Source organism: Scyliorhinus torazame, chromosome 6 (assembly GCF_047496885.1).
Source record: "Scyliorhinus torazame isolate Kashiwa2021f chromosome 6, sScyTor2.1, whole genome shotgun sequence".
Lineage (NCBI taxonomy): Eukaryota > Metazoa > Chordata > Chondrichthyes > Carcharhiniformes > Scyliorhinidae > Scyliorhinus > Scyliorhinus torazame.
The window spans coordinates 294,770,549-294,785,698 of record NC_092712.1 but is presented as its reverse complement, the minus strand read 5'-3'; the positions used below and the strand labels follow the sequence as shown (position 1 = coordinate 294,785,698).

Genomic DNA, 15,150 nt, shown 5'->3' with positions numbered 1-15,150 from the left:
TTTTAGGTAAGTGTGGCAACCAACAAGATCCCACTAACAGCAATGACATAATGGCCATTTCCCCTGTGCATGTGTTTAATGGGGGTGATGGGTATCTCACCCACTGACTGAAGAGCTGGTGAGAGTCCTTCAGGGAAGACCTTCCAGATTAAGTGCCACTCGGGCACTTAACTGGGCAGTAGCAGCAGGCCACCCTGGGATCAAGGACCCCTCATCTGGCAGATCTACCCATTGAGAGCTGCTGGCCATTCAGAGGCCTGAGCCCTGCAGCTGCACTGAACGGCAGTGCCGCCGGCGGAGGCCGTGGCATCTGTTGGTACGACACACTGCCCTCAGGCCTTAGGGTCTTCACGGATCTCAAGCCACAGGTGAGTGATAGCAGAAGGAGGGTTGCAAGGTGGGGCTCAAGGGGGTGAAGCTTGGTGGCAAGAGTAGGAGGGTGCCTCTCAGTGGGCTCTCCCTTTCTGATGCCAAGTCCCTCGTTCAGGCACTGAAAGCCTTTGAACAAGGGACAACCCCATCCCAAAACCCACAAGCAACCTCAACATTCATTGGGCTGGATTCTCCGATTTTGAGGCTATGTCCGGAGGAAGTGTCTAGTTTTACGATGAAAAAATCGGCGAGGCCCCAGCACCGACCCTCCGGCTGGTGAGGGGCTAGAGCCGCGCCACGTAAAACGCATGGCCTTCCGATATAACCCGCCGGAGAATTTCCGGCTCCGTGGCCACGCATGCGCACGCCGGTGACCTGCAGCGGTCGAACTGTACAACATGGCACCAGCTGCTTGCGGACCCAACCTGCCAGATAATGCCCCCCTGGACACGCCCTCGCTATCCCGGGGCCACCCCCCACCAGTCCCCCCAGCCCTCACCGAAGCTCCCACCAACGGGCAGCAGCACAGCTCCCTTCCCCCCTCCCGACTGGGGCGGCGCTGGACACAGTCCGCAGCAGCCACCCCGGGTTCACGAAAACCGAGAGCACATGTGTCCCGCGCCGTCAGGATCTCGGCCCATCGGGGTCGGAGCATTGGGCGAGGGCCTTCAAGTAACGTCCTGAGGCCGTCCCAATGGCGTGTGGCGTACTCGTCGATGGCGCCGTTTTGGAAGAGAGGGAGCATCCAAAAACAGGCATGGTTCCCGATTCGGTAATAAACAGGGATTCTCCGCCCGATCGCCGATTACGATATCGGCATCGGGCAACGGAGAATCACGCCCATTGTTGTTGCTTCCTGCATGGTGAGCCCTCTGCCTGCCACTGGTTTTAATAAGTGTAGAGTAAAAGGTTATTTGTTATGTGGCAGCACGGGCAGCACGGTAGCCTTGTGGATAGCACAATTGCTTCACAGCTCCAGGGTCCCAGGTTCGATTCTGGCTTGGGTCACTGTCTGTGCGGAGTCTGCACATCCTCCCCGTGTGTGCGTGGGTTTCCTCCGGGTGCTCCGGTTTCCTCCCACAGTCCAAAGATGTGTGGGTTAGGTGGATTGGCCATGATAAATTGCCCTTAGTGTCCAAAATTGCCCTTCGTGTTGGGTGGGGTTACTGGGATATGGGGATAGGGTGGCGGTGTTGACCTTGGGTAGGGTGCTCTTTCCAAGAGCCGGTGCAGACTCGATGGGCCGAATGCCCTCCTTCTGCACTGTAAATTCTATGATAATCTATGTTAATCAGTCACATGGTTAATAATGATGTAAGTACAACACCAGGACAGATGACCAGAGCAAGATACACAACAGTCTGTCCAGAGAACAACAGATGTTTTTGTAAATAGTGTGAATTAAATATTGTCCATCTTCAAGTCACTCATAGAGTAAGTGAAACCTCATCAAAATGGTGAGGCCCTTAAGTGGGCATTAATTGTCCTCTAAGTGTCTCAATTCGTGGTGGATTGGGAATGCTGTCCATGGACCATCCCGTCACAGAATTAATCAGGGTGAAGGTGGAAATGGGGTCTCCACCCATCACCTTCTCATCTGATTAAATGCCTCCACCCCTCTGCGACCAAACATGTCACCGGGGAGGGCCCCAAATTCCACCTTTTGTTTCTCAAGTTGTTAAGGCATAAATATTAGCCGGGACGGTGGGAGAACTCTTTTACTCTTTGGCTTTTGTCACAGGATATTTTAGGTGCACCTGAGAGGCGGGTGCCATGCCAGTTTAACAGCACATCCAAAAGATGACAACTCCAACAGCGCAGCACTGCCTCAGTAAAGTTTAGATTGTCAGATTAGTTCATTGCTCAAAGTATATGAAGTGGAGCTTCAGGCCTATAACCTTCAGTATCAAGGGCATGAGTGCTACTCACTGAGACCTGACTGACACCCATCTTGCTGGCATCATATGCTTAGAGCTGGCAACGCTGCTTTGATGTAAATGTGCTGTGATGTTAGAGCTCCCCGACACTGCCCCTTTCGCTCATGATTGACCAGTGGTAAGATAATTAGGTTAATTTTTGCTTTGGAACAAAGAAAGGAAAACTAAAATTAGATAATTGCGACACATTCACAAAGGTACTGGCTTTTTAAAACATGGTGCAAAACTCCCTGCTAAATTGAATATGTTGATGCACATAAGCCATTTGGAAAAGAAATGTGGCCTTCAGGTTTTATTCCCACCAATTTATTTACATAGTTTATCATAGTTTGGTCTCCAGATGAAGCCAGCAACAATCCAAATCAGCACTGAAGTGGCAGAGAGGTTTATACAGCGTGATAAACACAGGACAGAACAGTCAGAGTGTTTTTCCAAAACTTTCTGCTGTCCTCTTGGTTGGAATTATTAACCCAATCCCAGCCTGTGCGGTTGTGAAGAGACATAACAATCTGTCTCAGGGACACTGGGAGAGGAAGGGGCCAAAATTAGCCAAATGCTTCTCCTGGCCATTGTCTCAGAAGCCAAGACATGCTCAAGCATCACATGAGAACCCAAGCAACATGAGAGTTCTGCACCCCTCCACTATGGTAAAGTGACCTTGGTGTTGTGCTCCAAATTGAACTGAGGTTCCTAGCCCACATTATCAAATCTGCCTGTTTCTACCACCATAACATTACAGTCTCCACCCATATCTCAATCTCTCTCCAGGTACTGAAACCCTTACCTACACTTTTATAATGCGCAGACTCAATTACTCCAACACTCTGCTTGCTTTTCTTTCAAAGGTTATCATCCAAAAATTCCATCTTGTCCAAAAAGCAGTTGCCTGCATCCTCTCACACTCTTCGACCATCACCTCAATCTTTGCCCTCCCCAGTGCTCACTTTCCCTGCACGCATCCGATTCAAAACCCTTGTCCTTGACATCAAATCTTTCCATTCCATTGCAATGGAGGGGTCGGGTAGCCCAGTCGGCTGGGTGGCTAGTTCATGATGCAGAGCCATGCCAATAGCACAGGTTCAATTCCCCTACCAACTAAGGCCCCGCCTTCTTAACCTTGCCCCTTACCTGAGGTGTGGTGACTCTCAGGTTAAATCACCACCAGCCAGCTCTCAAAGGGAAGAGCAGCCTCTGGGACTGTGGCGACATTTTACTTACCACTGTAACCACCTCCCTTTGATACTTTTCCATCGACCAACTGTGCATATCCAACCCTCAATGACTCTCCTGTCTGGAACTCCCTCTCTCAAACTCTTCTCTAGCCTACTTTAGAAATCCCATCTTTTCAACCTGCCGTCTCAGTCACCTCTTCTCGAATCTGTTTTCTCTTCTTTCCCTGCATGACGTTCCCTTGGTGCTGCACAGGTCCACGTTGTTGCTACTAAGGACCGCTTGAGGATCAACAGAGGGTACTAATCAAGGCCTTCAGGAGGTGAAAGGCAAGAGAAGAAAACTAGGAATGGAAGGGAGGAAGCAAGACAAAGTGAATGTAAATGACAATAATTTAATTAAAAACCAGAGAGGGGAACAAGTGTGGATCATTTCAATTAGAACGTCATTGAAGTTTGTCAAGGAAGAAAGAGGGCCTGTCAAAAATATTTTCATGAGGACAATGTACCTTTAATGGAAATTACAATGCCCTCACTGTGTTCCTCAGATGATCACACACTGTTTACTTGTTGCAATTTATTCTAAGCATTCAATAATCCAAACAGAATAGAGCCTGTTGTGCATGTCATGAAGCCTGGTGAACTCCTCCACTCAAATCCTGTCGTCACACACTAAACCTGCATCTTTTATCAGGCTGTTTGTGAACAGTTTCTACCCTTCCCAGATCACGCCGCAAGTAATCTTTTGTTTCCCACACACAGTGCATGAAGTACTATTCCCTGCACAGAGCACACAGCACCAAGGTTAAATCACACAGTCAAGTGGCAATTGATCCACACTGTACAATAGCAAACTAAAATGATGGAATCCAATGACCAGTATCAGGCTGCACATTACAGGGCAGATTATAGTTCCCAACTCACCCATAATTGGGTCTCTCTCCAAGCCCTAACACACCTGGCACCTTCCCGCCTTGCATTACAGAGTTCCAGCATCTGCTGCATTCTTTGCTTTTTCTGCTCCCTCACGTTGACAGTCACTCAAACGAGAATCCCAGCACTCAGTTTGAACTTGGCAGCTTCATCATTCTGCTCGTGCTTACTGACTGTGTCTCCCTGTTGGAATATAGCAGAGGACGCCCAGTAAATTCTACAATCGACTGTGTATTATGCTGTTGCCAATAAAAGCCCACTGTAGACCAAGTGGTCACGTGATAATGTGATGACACAGCTATTAAAAGGGTCACGTGATGGGAGTGTGGGAGTTCTCCCCAGAGCACAGGTAGAGTACAAGCATGGAGTAGTTTCTCCGCTAGTGAATAAGTATTGTTTGTTACAAGTCCTTCGTCGCCAGTCTTTGGGAACCCAGCACTTCTACACCCACCTTTGGTGGGTTGCAAATGGCCAATGCCCAGGGTCTGTTGAAAGTCCACTTTGCTTAGCTTCCCAAGGCATGAATATCTGATGAAACAGAGAAGTTCCCGGTTCTCAATGCCATCAGCCACTCTCTCTCGAAGATATGCAAGAGCAGTTTGGTGTTGACCTTCCCTCTGAACCTTCCCCAGCTAGACAGGCTTCTGAACTTCACGCACCCACAATCTATGTTATTGGAACATTGGACATGGATGGGGATTGAACCTGGACATGGATGGGGATTGAACCTATGCTCAACCAGATCTTGGTGTTGTGTAGTGCTTTGTGCTGTGACAAATGATGAACTGAAACAAACCATGGCCTATACACAGAGAAGAGAAGAATTCTCTGCGGTGTCTTGGACAACATTCAAACCTCAGCAAACATCACTAAAATAGCTTATTTGTTCATTATCATAATTCTATTCATGGTGATCACACTGTCCGCAATTTTGGTTGCTGCGTTCCACACAATACACCAAGCGACTCCACTGCACAAGTTATTTATTGGCTGTAAACCATGTTGTGACATTCTGTGATTGCAAAGAACAAAATATTCCCTTCTTCACATTGTCATCCTTAGGCAGTGGGTCTTAAGGTGTTCCTGCCCTGGCTTAGATATTCCTCTCGCAAGACCCAGCAAGCCACCTCTTTTCCTGACTTTCAGCCCTTGACATCACTTTCTCCAGAGACGCCCAGAGTTAAGATTAAGATAACTAAGATAATTAAAATAATGAACAACTAACACTAATTAACTAATGTAGAGCTCCTGTGAAATGTGTGTCTCCAAGCACGACTTACTCCCAACTTCCAGAACCAGAACCACATGGTGGGTTAACACTGCTACCTAGTGGTCGGAGGTCATGCATAACATTATGTACATAACTGCTTTATGCACATCATCACATGGTTGTCAACTCGCTGGCGGTTTCATCACATGACTTCTCAGCTTGAATGATCGCGCCCCCACACACACACACACGCCATTGATACATTTTCCGGTCACGCTGCTTTTCCACAGCCAACTGGAATGAGAACAGTCATTATTGGACGAAGCTTAACAAATCCAACAGGCTGTTGTTCAAACAACCTTTCCTCTCCCAATAGTTTTGCATCTAATAAGCGAATATTGTCAAAGGAAATTTTTCTAAAATGACCATTTTTAATGTCACTATGATATCTCTTCAGTTTTTTTCACATCAGTATCTTGGAGACTGTAGGCCTGTCCCAGACAATCGACAGCCCACCCTGCCTTGGGAACCCCACCCCAGTCTCTTGAAAACTGCTGCCTGCTAGTTACTTGACTGTTATAGGCCCAGGGTGCAAACAATGCCAGTGTGTGTTTAACAATAGACTGTTGGAAATGAGGCCTCGAAGAGCTTTCAACCATTTATTAACTATATGCAACTATGTACAGAGATAGATAAACCGGAACCATCATGCCTCTGTCACACATGATCTGGCATCACAGATGATGTATGTTAGCTAATAATATATTAACCCTTTATACCACATCACGGGCTGTTCCATTGTTTGCCTGAGGTGATTTCATGCTGATTACCATCCAGCTGTTCCTTGTCCCCTCCCCGGGCAACAACTTTAAATTATATAGCACCAGGAAATTAGTAAAACATCAGAGGGCAGTTCATGGAAGCATTATCAGATAAACACCAAGCCACAAAATCCTAGGGGTAGGTTTTAAGAAGCATCTTATAAGGAGAGAGAGGGAAGGTGGAAAGGTTGGCAAGAAAATTCCAGAGTTTTGCGCTTAAACAGCTAGAGGCTCAGCTCCTAATGGTGAGGGTGATTGAAAGAATTGGGCAATGTCCAAGGAGGCAGAATTAGGGGATCATGATGTTGGGAGGTATTAAACCATGGAGGGATTTGAACATGGGGATGTGAACCTTAAATAAAACCAGGGGTTGACACGGTTAATTCAGACCAGTGACATCTCTCATCATCAAACTGCACCAGAAATCCTTCCCCATAAAAGCAGGCCAAAAGTTGCTTTAATTGTCATATTTCCAAAGAAGGTTTATAGATTTAGTGCATCTGTATTCCCTTTATAAACTTCCCAGCTGTAAATGTGGCTCCTCAGCTCTTTGTCCCTTCACATTAGGCCACTCATAGAATCATAGAATTTACAGTGCAGAAGGAGGCCATTCAGCCCATCGAGTCTGCATCGGCCATTGGAAAGACCACCCTACCTAAGCCCACACCTCCACCCTGTCCCCGCAACCCAGTAACCCCACCCAACCTTTTTTTCAGACTCTAAGGGGCAATTTAGCATGGCCAGTCCACCTAACCTGCATATCTTTGGACTGTGGAGGAAACCGGAGCACCCGGAGGAAACCCACGCAGACACGGGGAGAATGTGCAGACTCCACACAGACAGTGACCAAGGCCGGGAATCGAACCTGGGACCCTGGAGCTGTGAAGCAACTGTGCTAACCACTGTGCTACCGTGCCACCCACTCAGCATGTTAGGGTTTAAACTGTTCACTGGAGGAAGAAACCATTCTGCAAGATTGACGAAATGGATTGGAGATGAGAAACACTATCCATAGGGCACAGTACACAGGTGGATATGATGCATGATAATATGGACATAGTTCAAATATTGCAGATTTTGGACCTAATTCAATTATCCACTTAACTCAAGATCATCAAGCACATTCTCCCCCTGTCTGCGTGGTCTTTGTCATGATATTCAAACACACACATCACGATAGACAGACCAACAGACAAATTAGCACACATAACACGACAGCTAATCACAGACAAGGACAGAGACAGTATAAGACAAGGAACACAACACCTGGTGGCCAGTCCATCTAGAGACCAGGACAAGGACAGGACCTGATTAACAACACACTCAGGGAGTCACCACGTGCAGAGTATCAAGACCAATCTGTAAATAGCAAGTTGGAATAAAACAGCGTTGTACCAATTGCAACCGTGTTGGTTCATCTGTACCTCAGAGCACCCAACACCATAGTTTTCACCCCCACAACCCAAAGATGTGCAGGTTAGGTGGATTGGCCACACTAAAATTGCCCCTTAAATGGAAAAAAAATAATTGGGTACTCTAAAATTAAACAATAACCTCAAGATCATCAAAGCATCTGTGATCATCTAGAAACATATAGGAGCAGGAGGAGGTCATTTGATCCTTTGAGCCTGCTCTGCCATTCAATAAGATCATGGCTGATCTCTCTACGCCATACTCCCACAATCTCCCCATACCCTTGACACCTTTCGAGTCTTGAAATCTATCTATTTCCTTCTTAAACGCACTCAGTGCCTTGTCCTCCACAGTCCTCAGTGGGAGAGAATTCCACAGGTTCACCTCCTTCTGAGTAAAGAGGTTTCTCCTCATCTCAGGCCTAAATGGCCTACTCCTGTGTTCTCAGACTGCAACCACTTATTCTAGAAACCCCCGGCTAGCCAAAGGAAAAATCAACCCTGTACTCAGTCTGCCCGGATTCATCAGAATTTTATACGTTTCAATGAAATCCCCTTTCATTCCTCTGAACTCCGATGAATGCAGGCCTGGTTGAACCCATTTAAAAAAAATATATATATTTATTAAAGTTTTTTAACACAATTTTTCTCCCTTACAAACAATAACCCCCCCCGCCGTAACAAAGTAACAAGAAATCGCACAGAGCAAGGTATGTACATGGCAAAATGATATGTTTACATAGCTTTGTACACTGGCTCTCTCCTGCACGTGCCAGTTTCCCCAACCCTTCATGTTATCTCTTGCTCATCCACCCTCCCAGGCAATCCCCCATTCCCCCCATCCCCCTCCCCCCCCCCCCCCCGCCCCCCTCCAGGACGTCCCCCCCCCCCCCAAGGTTGCTGCTGCTGCTGACCGACCTTCCTCTAACGCTCCGCGAGATAGTCTAGGAATGATTGCCACCGCCTGTAGAACCCCTGCGCAGACCCTCTCAAGGCAAACTTAATCCTCTCCAGCTTTATGAACCCAGCCATGTCGTTTATCCAGGCCTCCACGCTAGGGGGCTTCGCCTCCTTCCACATTAGCAAGATCCTTCGCCGGGCTACCAGGGACGCAAAGGCCAGAATGCCGGCCTCTTTCGCCTCCTGCACTCCCGGCTCGTCCACTACTCCAAATAGTGCGAGCTTGGCTTGACCCGGACTTTCACCACCTGAGATATTGCTCCCGCCACTCCTCTCCAGAACCCCTCCAGTGCCGGGCATGACCAAAACTTATGGACATGGTTCGCCGGACTTCCTGAGCACCTTCCACATCTGTCCTCTACCCCAAAAAACGTACTCAACCTCGCCCCCATCAAGTCCGCTCTGTGAAACACCTTAAATTGTATCAGGCTAAGCCTAGCACACGAGGAGGAGGAATTAACCCTACCTAGGGCATCAGCCCACAGACCTTCCTCAATCTCCTCCCCCAGCTCCTCCTCCCATTTACCCTTCAGCTCTTCTACCAGCGCTTCCCCCTCTTCTTTCATCTCCTGGTGTATTGCCGACACCTTGCCCTCCCCGACCCATACACCCGAGATCACCCTGTCTTGAATTTCTTGTGCCGGGAGCAACGGGAATTCCCTCACCTGTCGCCTCACAAACCTGCATATATCTAAAGGCATTTTCCGGGGGTATCTCGAACTTCTCCTCCAGTGCCCCTAGGCTCGCAAACGTCCCGTCAATGAACAGGTCCCCCATTCTTCTGATCCCCGCCCGATGCCAGCTCTGGAACCCCCCGTCCATCTTCCCCGGGACAAACCGGTGGTTACCCCTGATCGGGGACCACACCGAGGCTCCCATTGCACCCCCGTGCCGTCACCACTGGCCCCAGATCCTTAGCGTTGCCGCCACCACCGGGCTCGTGGTGTACCTTGTCGGCGAGAGCGGCAGCGGTGCCATCACCAACGCCCCCAGGCTCGTTCCTTTGCAAGACGCCATCTCCATCCTCTTCCATGCCGCCCCCTCTCCCTCCATCACCCACTTGTGGATCATCGCCACATTTGCTGCCCAGTAGTAGCTCCCTAGGTTTGGCAGCGCCAACCCTCCTCGGTCCCTACTTCATTCCAGGAACCCTCTCCTTACCCTCGGGGTCCTATTCGCCCACACAAACCCCATTATACTCCTACCTACTCTCTTGAAAAAGGCCTTGGTGATCACGATGGGAAGGCACTGAAACACAAACAGAAACCTCGGAAGGACCATCATTTTGACCGACTGCACTCTACCCGCCAGCGAGAGCGGTAACATGTCCCATCTTTTGAAGTCCTCCTCCATTTGCTCCACCAACCTCGTCAGATTCAGTTTATGTAGGGCCCCCCAATTCCTGGCTATCTGGATCCCCAGATACCGAAAGCTCCCCTCCGCCCTCCTCAGCGGTAGGTCCCCTATCCCTCTTTCTTGGTCCCCTGCCTGTAATACAAAGAGCTCACTCTTCCCTACATTGAGCTTATAGCCCGAAAACTCCCCAAACTCCCTTAGAGTCTGCATGACCTCCACCATCCCCTCCATTGGATCCGCCACGTACAGCAACAGGCCATCCGCATATAGCGACACCTGATGCGCTTCTCCCCCTCAGACCACCCCCCTCCATTTATTAGACTCCCTCAATGACATGGCCAATGGTTCGATCGCCAATGCAAACAACAGGGGGGACAGGGGGGACCCCTGCCTCGTTCCTCGGTACAACCGAAAGTACTCCGACCTCCGCCGGTTCATCACTACACTCGCCACCGGGGCTCTATAAAGGAGCTTGACCCAACTGATAAACCCTCCCCCGAACCCAAACCTACGCAGCACCTCCCAGAGGTACTCCCACTCTACTCGGTCAAAGGCCTTCTCCGCGTCCACAGCTGCCACTATCTCCGCCTCTCCCTCCTCCGATGGCATCATTATCACGTTTAAGAGCCGCCGCACATTAGTGTTTAATTGCCTGCCCTTTACGAAACCCGTCTGGCCCTCATGGATCACCCCCGGGACACAGTCCTCGATCCTCGTGGCCAGCACTTTTGCCAGCAACTTAGCATCCACATTGAGGAGCGAGATCGGCCTGTACGATCCACATTGCTGTGGGTCCTTGTCCCGCTTTAGGATCAAATAAATTGTCGCTTCCGACATTGTCGGGGGCAGGGTCCCCTCCTCTCTTGCCTCATTAAAGGTCCTCACTAGTAGCGGGGCCAACAGGTCTACGTACTCCCTGTAGAACTCCACCGGGAACCCGTCCGGTCCCGGGGCCTTCCCCACCTGCATACTCCCCAAACCCTTGCTCAGCTCCTCCAACCCAATTGGTGCCCCCAAACCAGCCACCTCTTGCTCCTCCACCCTTGGGAATCTCAGTTGGTCTAGGAATCGTCTCATCCCCTCTTCCCCCGCTGGGGGCTGGGATCTGTACAGCTCTTCGTAGAAGGCCTTAAATACCTTGTTTATTTTCGTCGCTCTCCGAACTGTGGCTCCCCTTCCATCTTTGACTCCCCCTATTTCCCTCGCTGCCATCCTCTTACGGAGCTGGTGTGCCAGCATCCGACTAGCCTTTTCCCCATACTCATAGGTCGCCCCCTGCGCCTTCCTCCACTGTGCCTCCGCCTTCCCTGTGGTCAACAGGTCAAACTCCGTCTGGAGCCGTCGTCTCTCCCCAAGTAATCTTTCCTCCGGGGCCTCTGCATATGTCCTGTCCACTCTCAAAATCTCCCCCACTAACCTCTCCCTTTCCATGCCCTCTGTCTTCTCCTTATGAGCCCTAATGGAGATTAGCTCTCCCCTGATCACCGCCTTCAACACCTCACATACCACCCCCACCCGCACCTCCCCGTTGTCGTTGGCCTCCAAGTACCTTTCGATACACCCCCTCACCTTCCCACACACCACCTCATCTGCCAGCAGTCCCACATCCAGCTGCCACAGCGGGCGTTGGTCCCTCTCCTCTCCCAGCTCCAGTTCCACCCAGTGCGGGGCATGGTCCGAGAAGGCTATGGCCGAATACTCCGTCCCCTCCACCTTCGGGATGAGCGCCCTGCCCAGAACAAAAAAATCTATCCGGGAGTAGGCTTTGTGCACATGGGAGAAAAAAGAAAATTCCCTGGCCTGCGGCCTTGCAAACCGCCATGGGTCCACTCCCCCCATCTGATCTATAAACCCCCTAAGCACCTTGGCCGCCGCCGGCCTCTTTCCAGTCTTTGATCTGGAGCGGTCCAGTGCTGGATCCAACACTATATTGAAGTCCCCTCCCGTTATCAGGCCTCCTATCTCCAGGTCCGGAATGCGCCCCAACATGCGCTTCATGAATCCAGCATCATCCCAGTTCGAGGCGTATACATTTACCAACACCACCCACGTCCCTTGCAACCTACCGCTCACCATCACATATCGCCCTCCATTATCCACTACGATCGTCTTGGCCTCAAATGACACCCGCTTTCCCACCAATATTGCCACCCCTCTATCCTTCGCGTCCAGTCCCAAGTGGAATACCTGTCCTACCCATCCCTTTCTTAACCTGACCTGGTCCGCCACCTTCAGGTGTGTCTCTTGGAGCATTGCCACGTCTGCCTTCAGTCCCTTTAAGTGCGCGAACACTCAACCCTCTTCACCGGCCCATTCAAGCCCCTCACGTTCCACGTTATCAGCCGGATTGGAGGGGCTCTCACCCGCCCCCCCCCCCCCCCCCCCCCCCCCCCTAGCCATCTCCTTTTCTGGGCCAGTCCCGTGTCCGCGCCTCCCTCACCCTCCAGTCCTCCAGCCGGGGTACCTCCGTCCCGACCACCTCTTCTGTGTCCCATTCCCTTTCGGCCAGTGCAGCAGCAACCCTTCCCCCCCTCCCCTCCCCCCCGCTAGACCCCTGTCTAGCTTTTCTGCTCCCCCCATATCACTCCCGTAAGTCAGCTGACACCTGCTGACCCCGGCTTCCCCCGCCGTCCCATTGACCTCCCCGTGTGGGAGTCTCCCAATCAATATGCGTTCCTTCGTTCCCCTTCCTGCCTTTTTTCCCCGTGCGCGGGAAAAACCCCGCGCTTTCCAAAGCCTGCCCCGCCCCCTGTGGCGCAGCTCCTGTCGCGGCCTTGTCTCTCTCCCCCAGCCCATGTAACATTTCCTGCACGTGATTGACCCCCTATATACAACAACCATCACACATCAAACCTCAAACATCCCCCCCCACCCTCACAAACCCTCAGTTGGAATCCAACTTTTCGGTTTGTATGAAGGTCCACGCCTCTTCAGGCGTTTCGAAATAATAGTGTTGGTCCTTGTATGTGACCCACAGTCACGCTGGCTGCAGCATTCCGAATTTCACTCCTTTCCGTTGCAACTCCGCTTTAGCCCGGTTGAAACCTGCTCTCCGCTTTGCAACCTCTGTGCTCCAGTCCGGGTATATTCGGATCTCTGCATTGTCCCACTTACTGCTCCACTCCTTCTTGGCCCATTTCAGGACCCTCTCTCTGTCCGTGAACCGGTGAAATCTCACCACCATCGCCCTTGGCGGTTCATTTGCCTTGGGCTTCCTCGCCAGCACCCGGTGTGCCCCGTCCAGCTCCAGCGACCTCGAAGGGGCCTCCGCGCCCATCATCGCCCCGAGCATCGTGCTCGCGTATACCCCGGCATCGGCCCCCTCCACTCCTTCAGGGAGACCCAGGATCCTCTTGTGTAGCGCCTCCACTCTCACCGCCAGGCCCAAGAGCTCGTCCTCATTCTCACTGACTCTTTTCTGTACCTCCTGGATGTTTACCTCGTGGGCCTTCTGGGTCATCCCTAGTCCTTCAATTGCCGACAGCATAGGCGCCAGCATCTCCTTGCGCAGCTCCTCGAAGCAGCGCTTGATGAACCCCTGCAGCTCCGGCCCGCACTCCGCTTTATCCCCGGCCGCCGCCATTTTGTTTCTTTCCCCTCGCTTCTCCCGCTGCTCCAATGCCGCTTTTCTGGCCGTTGCACTTCTGGTCCGGTCCATAAAAGTTGGAGGGGGACCTCTCTCTTCCCTTCCCCACGGGTTGTCTTCGAAAAAATTCCGTTGGGGCTCCTCTAATGAGCCCAAAAGTCCGTAATAGCGGGAGCTGCCGAATCGTGCGGCTTAGCTCCGCATAGCCGCAACCGGAAGTCCGCCTGGTTGAACCCTTGATGCCACAGAACATGTTTGTTCTCAAATTGCACAGATTACTCGATGTAAATGCCAAGGCAATTCTGGCTGTTGCACATTAGAAAATACCGTAAATCTCTCTTTTTGATGCACATCTCTCACCACAAGAGCAAATATTCCCACCTGTCAAACCTTCCTTAAAACCTATCTCTTTTCAATGGTTCTTGCCACATCCCTCACACTCGTGCTCAGATCTGGCCCACAACTAGAGACATGGGACTGGCTTGTCACATTAGATGTTACATAAGCATTCAGTCCTTCATGCACCTTGGTCTTGAGTTTCTTTCTTATGACTAACATTCACCACCAACTACGATGGCTGAAGTGAAAAGAGAAAAAGGCATGCTCCCATTTGAAAGGCAGCACCTCCATCAGTGCAGCACTCCCTCTGTACTGCACTGTTGGAGGAGGATTATGTGCTCAACTCTGAGGAATGAGTGTGCTACCACTGAGCCACGGTTGACGCCATGTGCTCTATGTACAAGGTACACTGCAGCAAGTCCCCAAGATTTCATTGGGAGTGCGTCCCAAACGTGAGGGAGAAAGAGCAGCAAATACGTGGGAACATCATCACCTGCATTCACCTCCAGGATCCCTTCCAACTCCCACACCATCTTGGTTTGAGCAAAAATCATGCATTGCTTTATCATTGCTGGGTCAAAATCCTGGATCTTATTACAGACAACATTGAAGGTGCACACTGAACACTGGGGTGGCACGGCAGCACAGTGGTTAGCAGTGTTGCTTCACAGCGCCAGGGACCTTGGTTCGATTCCCGGCTTGGGTCACTGTCATTCCGGATACTGCACGTTCTCCCCGTGTCTGTGTGGGTTTCCTCCGGGTGCTCCAGTTTCCTCCCACAAGTCCCGAAAGACGTGCTTGTTAGGTGAATTGGACATTCTGAATTCTCCCTCAGTGTACCCAAACAGGCGTCAGAGTGTGGCAACGAGGGGATTTTCACAGTAAATTCATTGCAGTGTTAATGTGAGACTAATAAAGATTATTATTATTATTTATTTCATGGTTTGCAGCAGATGAGGAAGGGAGCCCATCACCTTCTCAAAGGTAACCAAGGAATGGATATTAAATGTCACGGTCTTGTCGACAGTGCCTATATCCCAAGTATGCAAGCATCT

At 50.7% G+C, this 15,150-nt stretch overlaps 1 protein-coding gene across 7 annotated transcripts in view; it reads right to left on the bottom strand.

Annotated features, from left to right (window-relative positions):
• Positions 1-15,150, bottom strand: part of plekhg4b (pleckstrin homology domain containing, family G (with RhoGef domain) member 4B) — a 455,924-nt gene that overhangs the window by 275,581 nt on the left and 165,193 nt on the right. For 5 of the 7 annotated variants that reach the window (XM_072509880.1, XM_072509886.1, XM_072509884.1 and 2 more), the window contains exon 3: positions 4,403-4,594. The exons of the other annotated variants lie outside the window; for them this stretch is intronic. In XM_072509880.1, coding sequence (XP_072365981.1) covers positions 4,403-4,483 — 81 coding nt within the window. In that variant the 5' untranslated portion in view covers positions 4,484-4,594. The remainder of the gene's footprint in view (positions 1-4,402; positions 4,595-15,150) is intronic. 7 annotated transcript variants of the gene reach the window in all.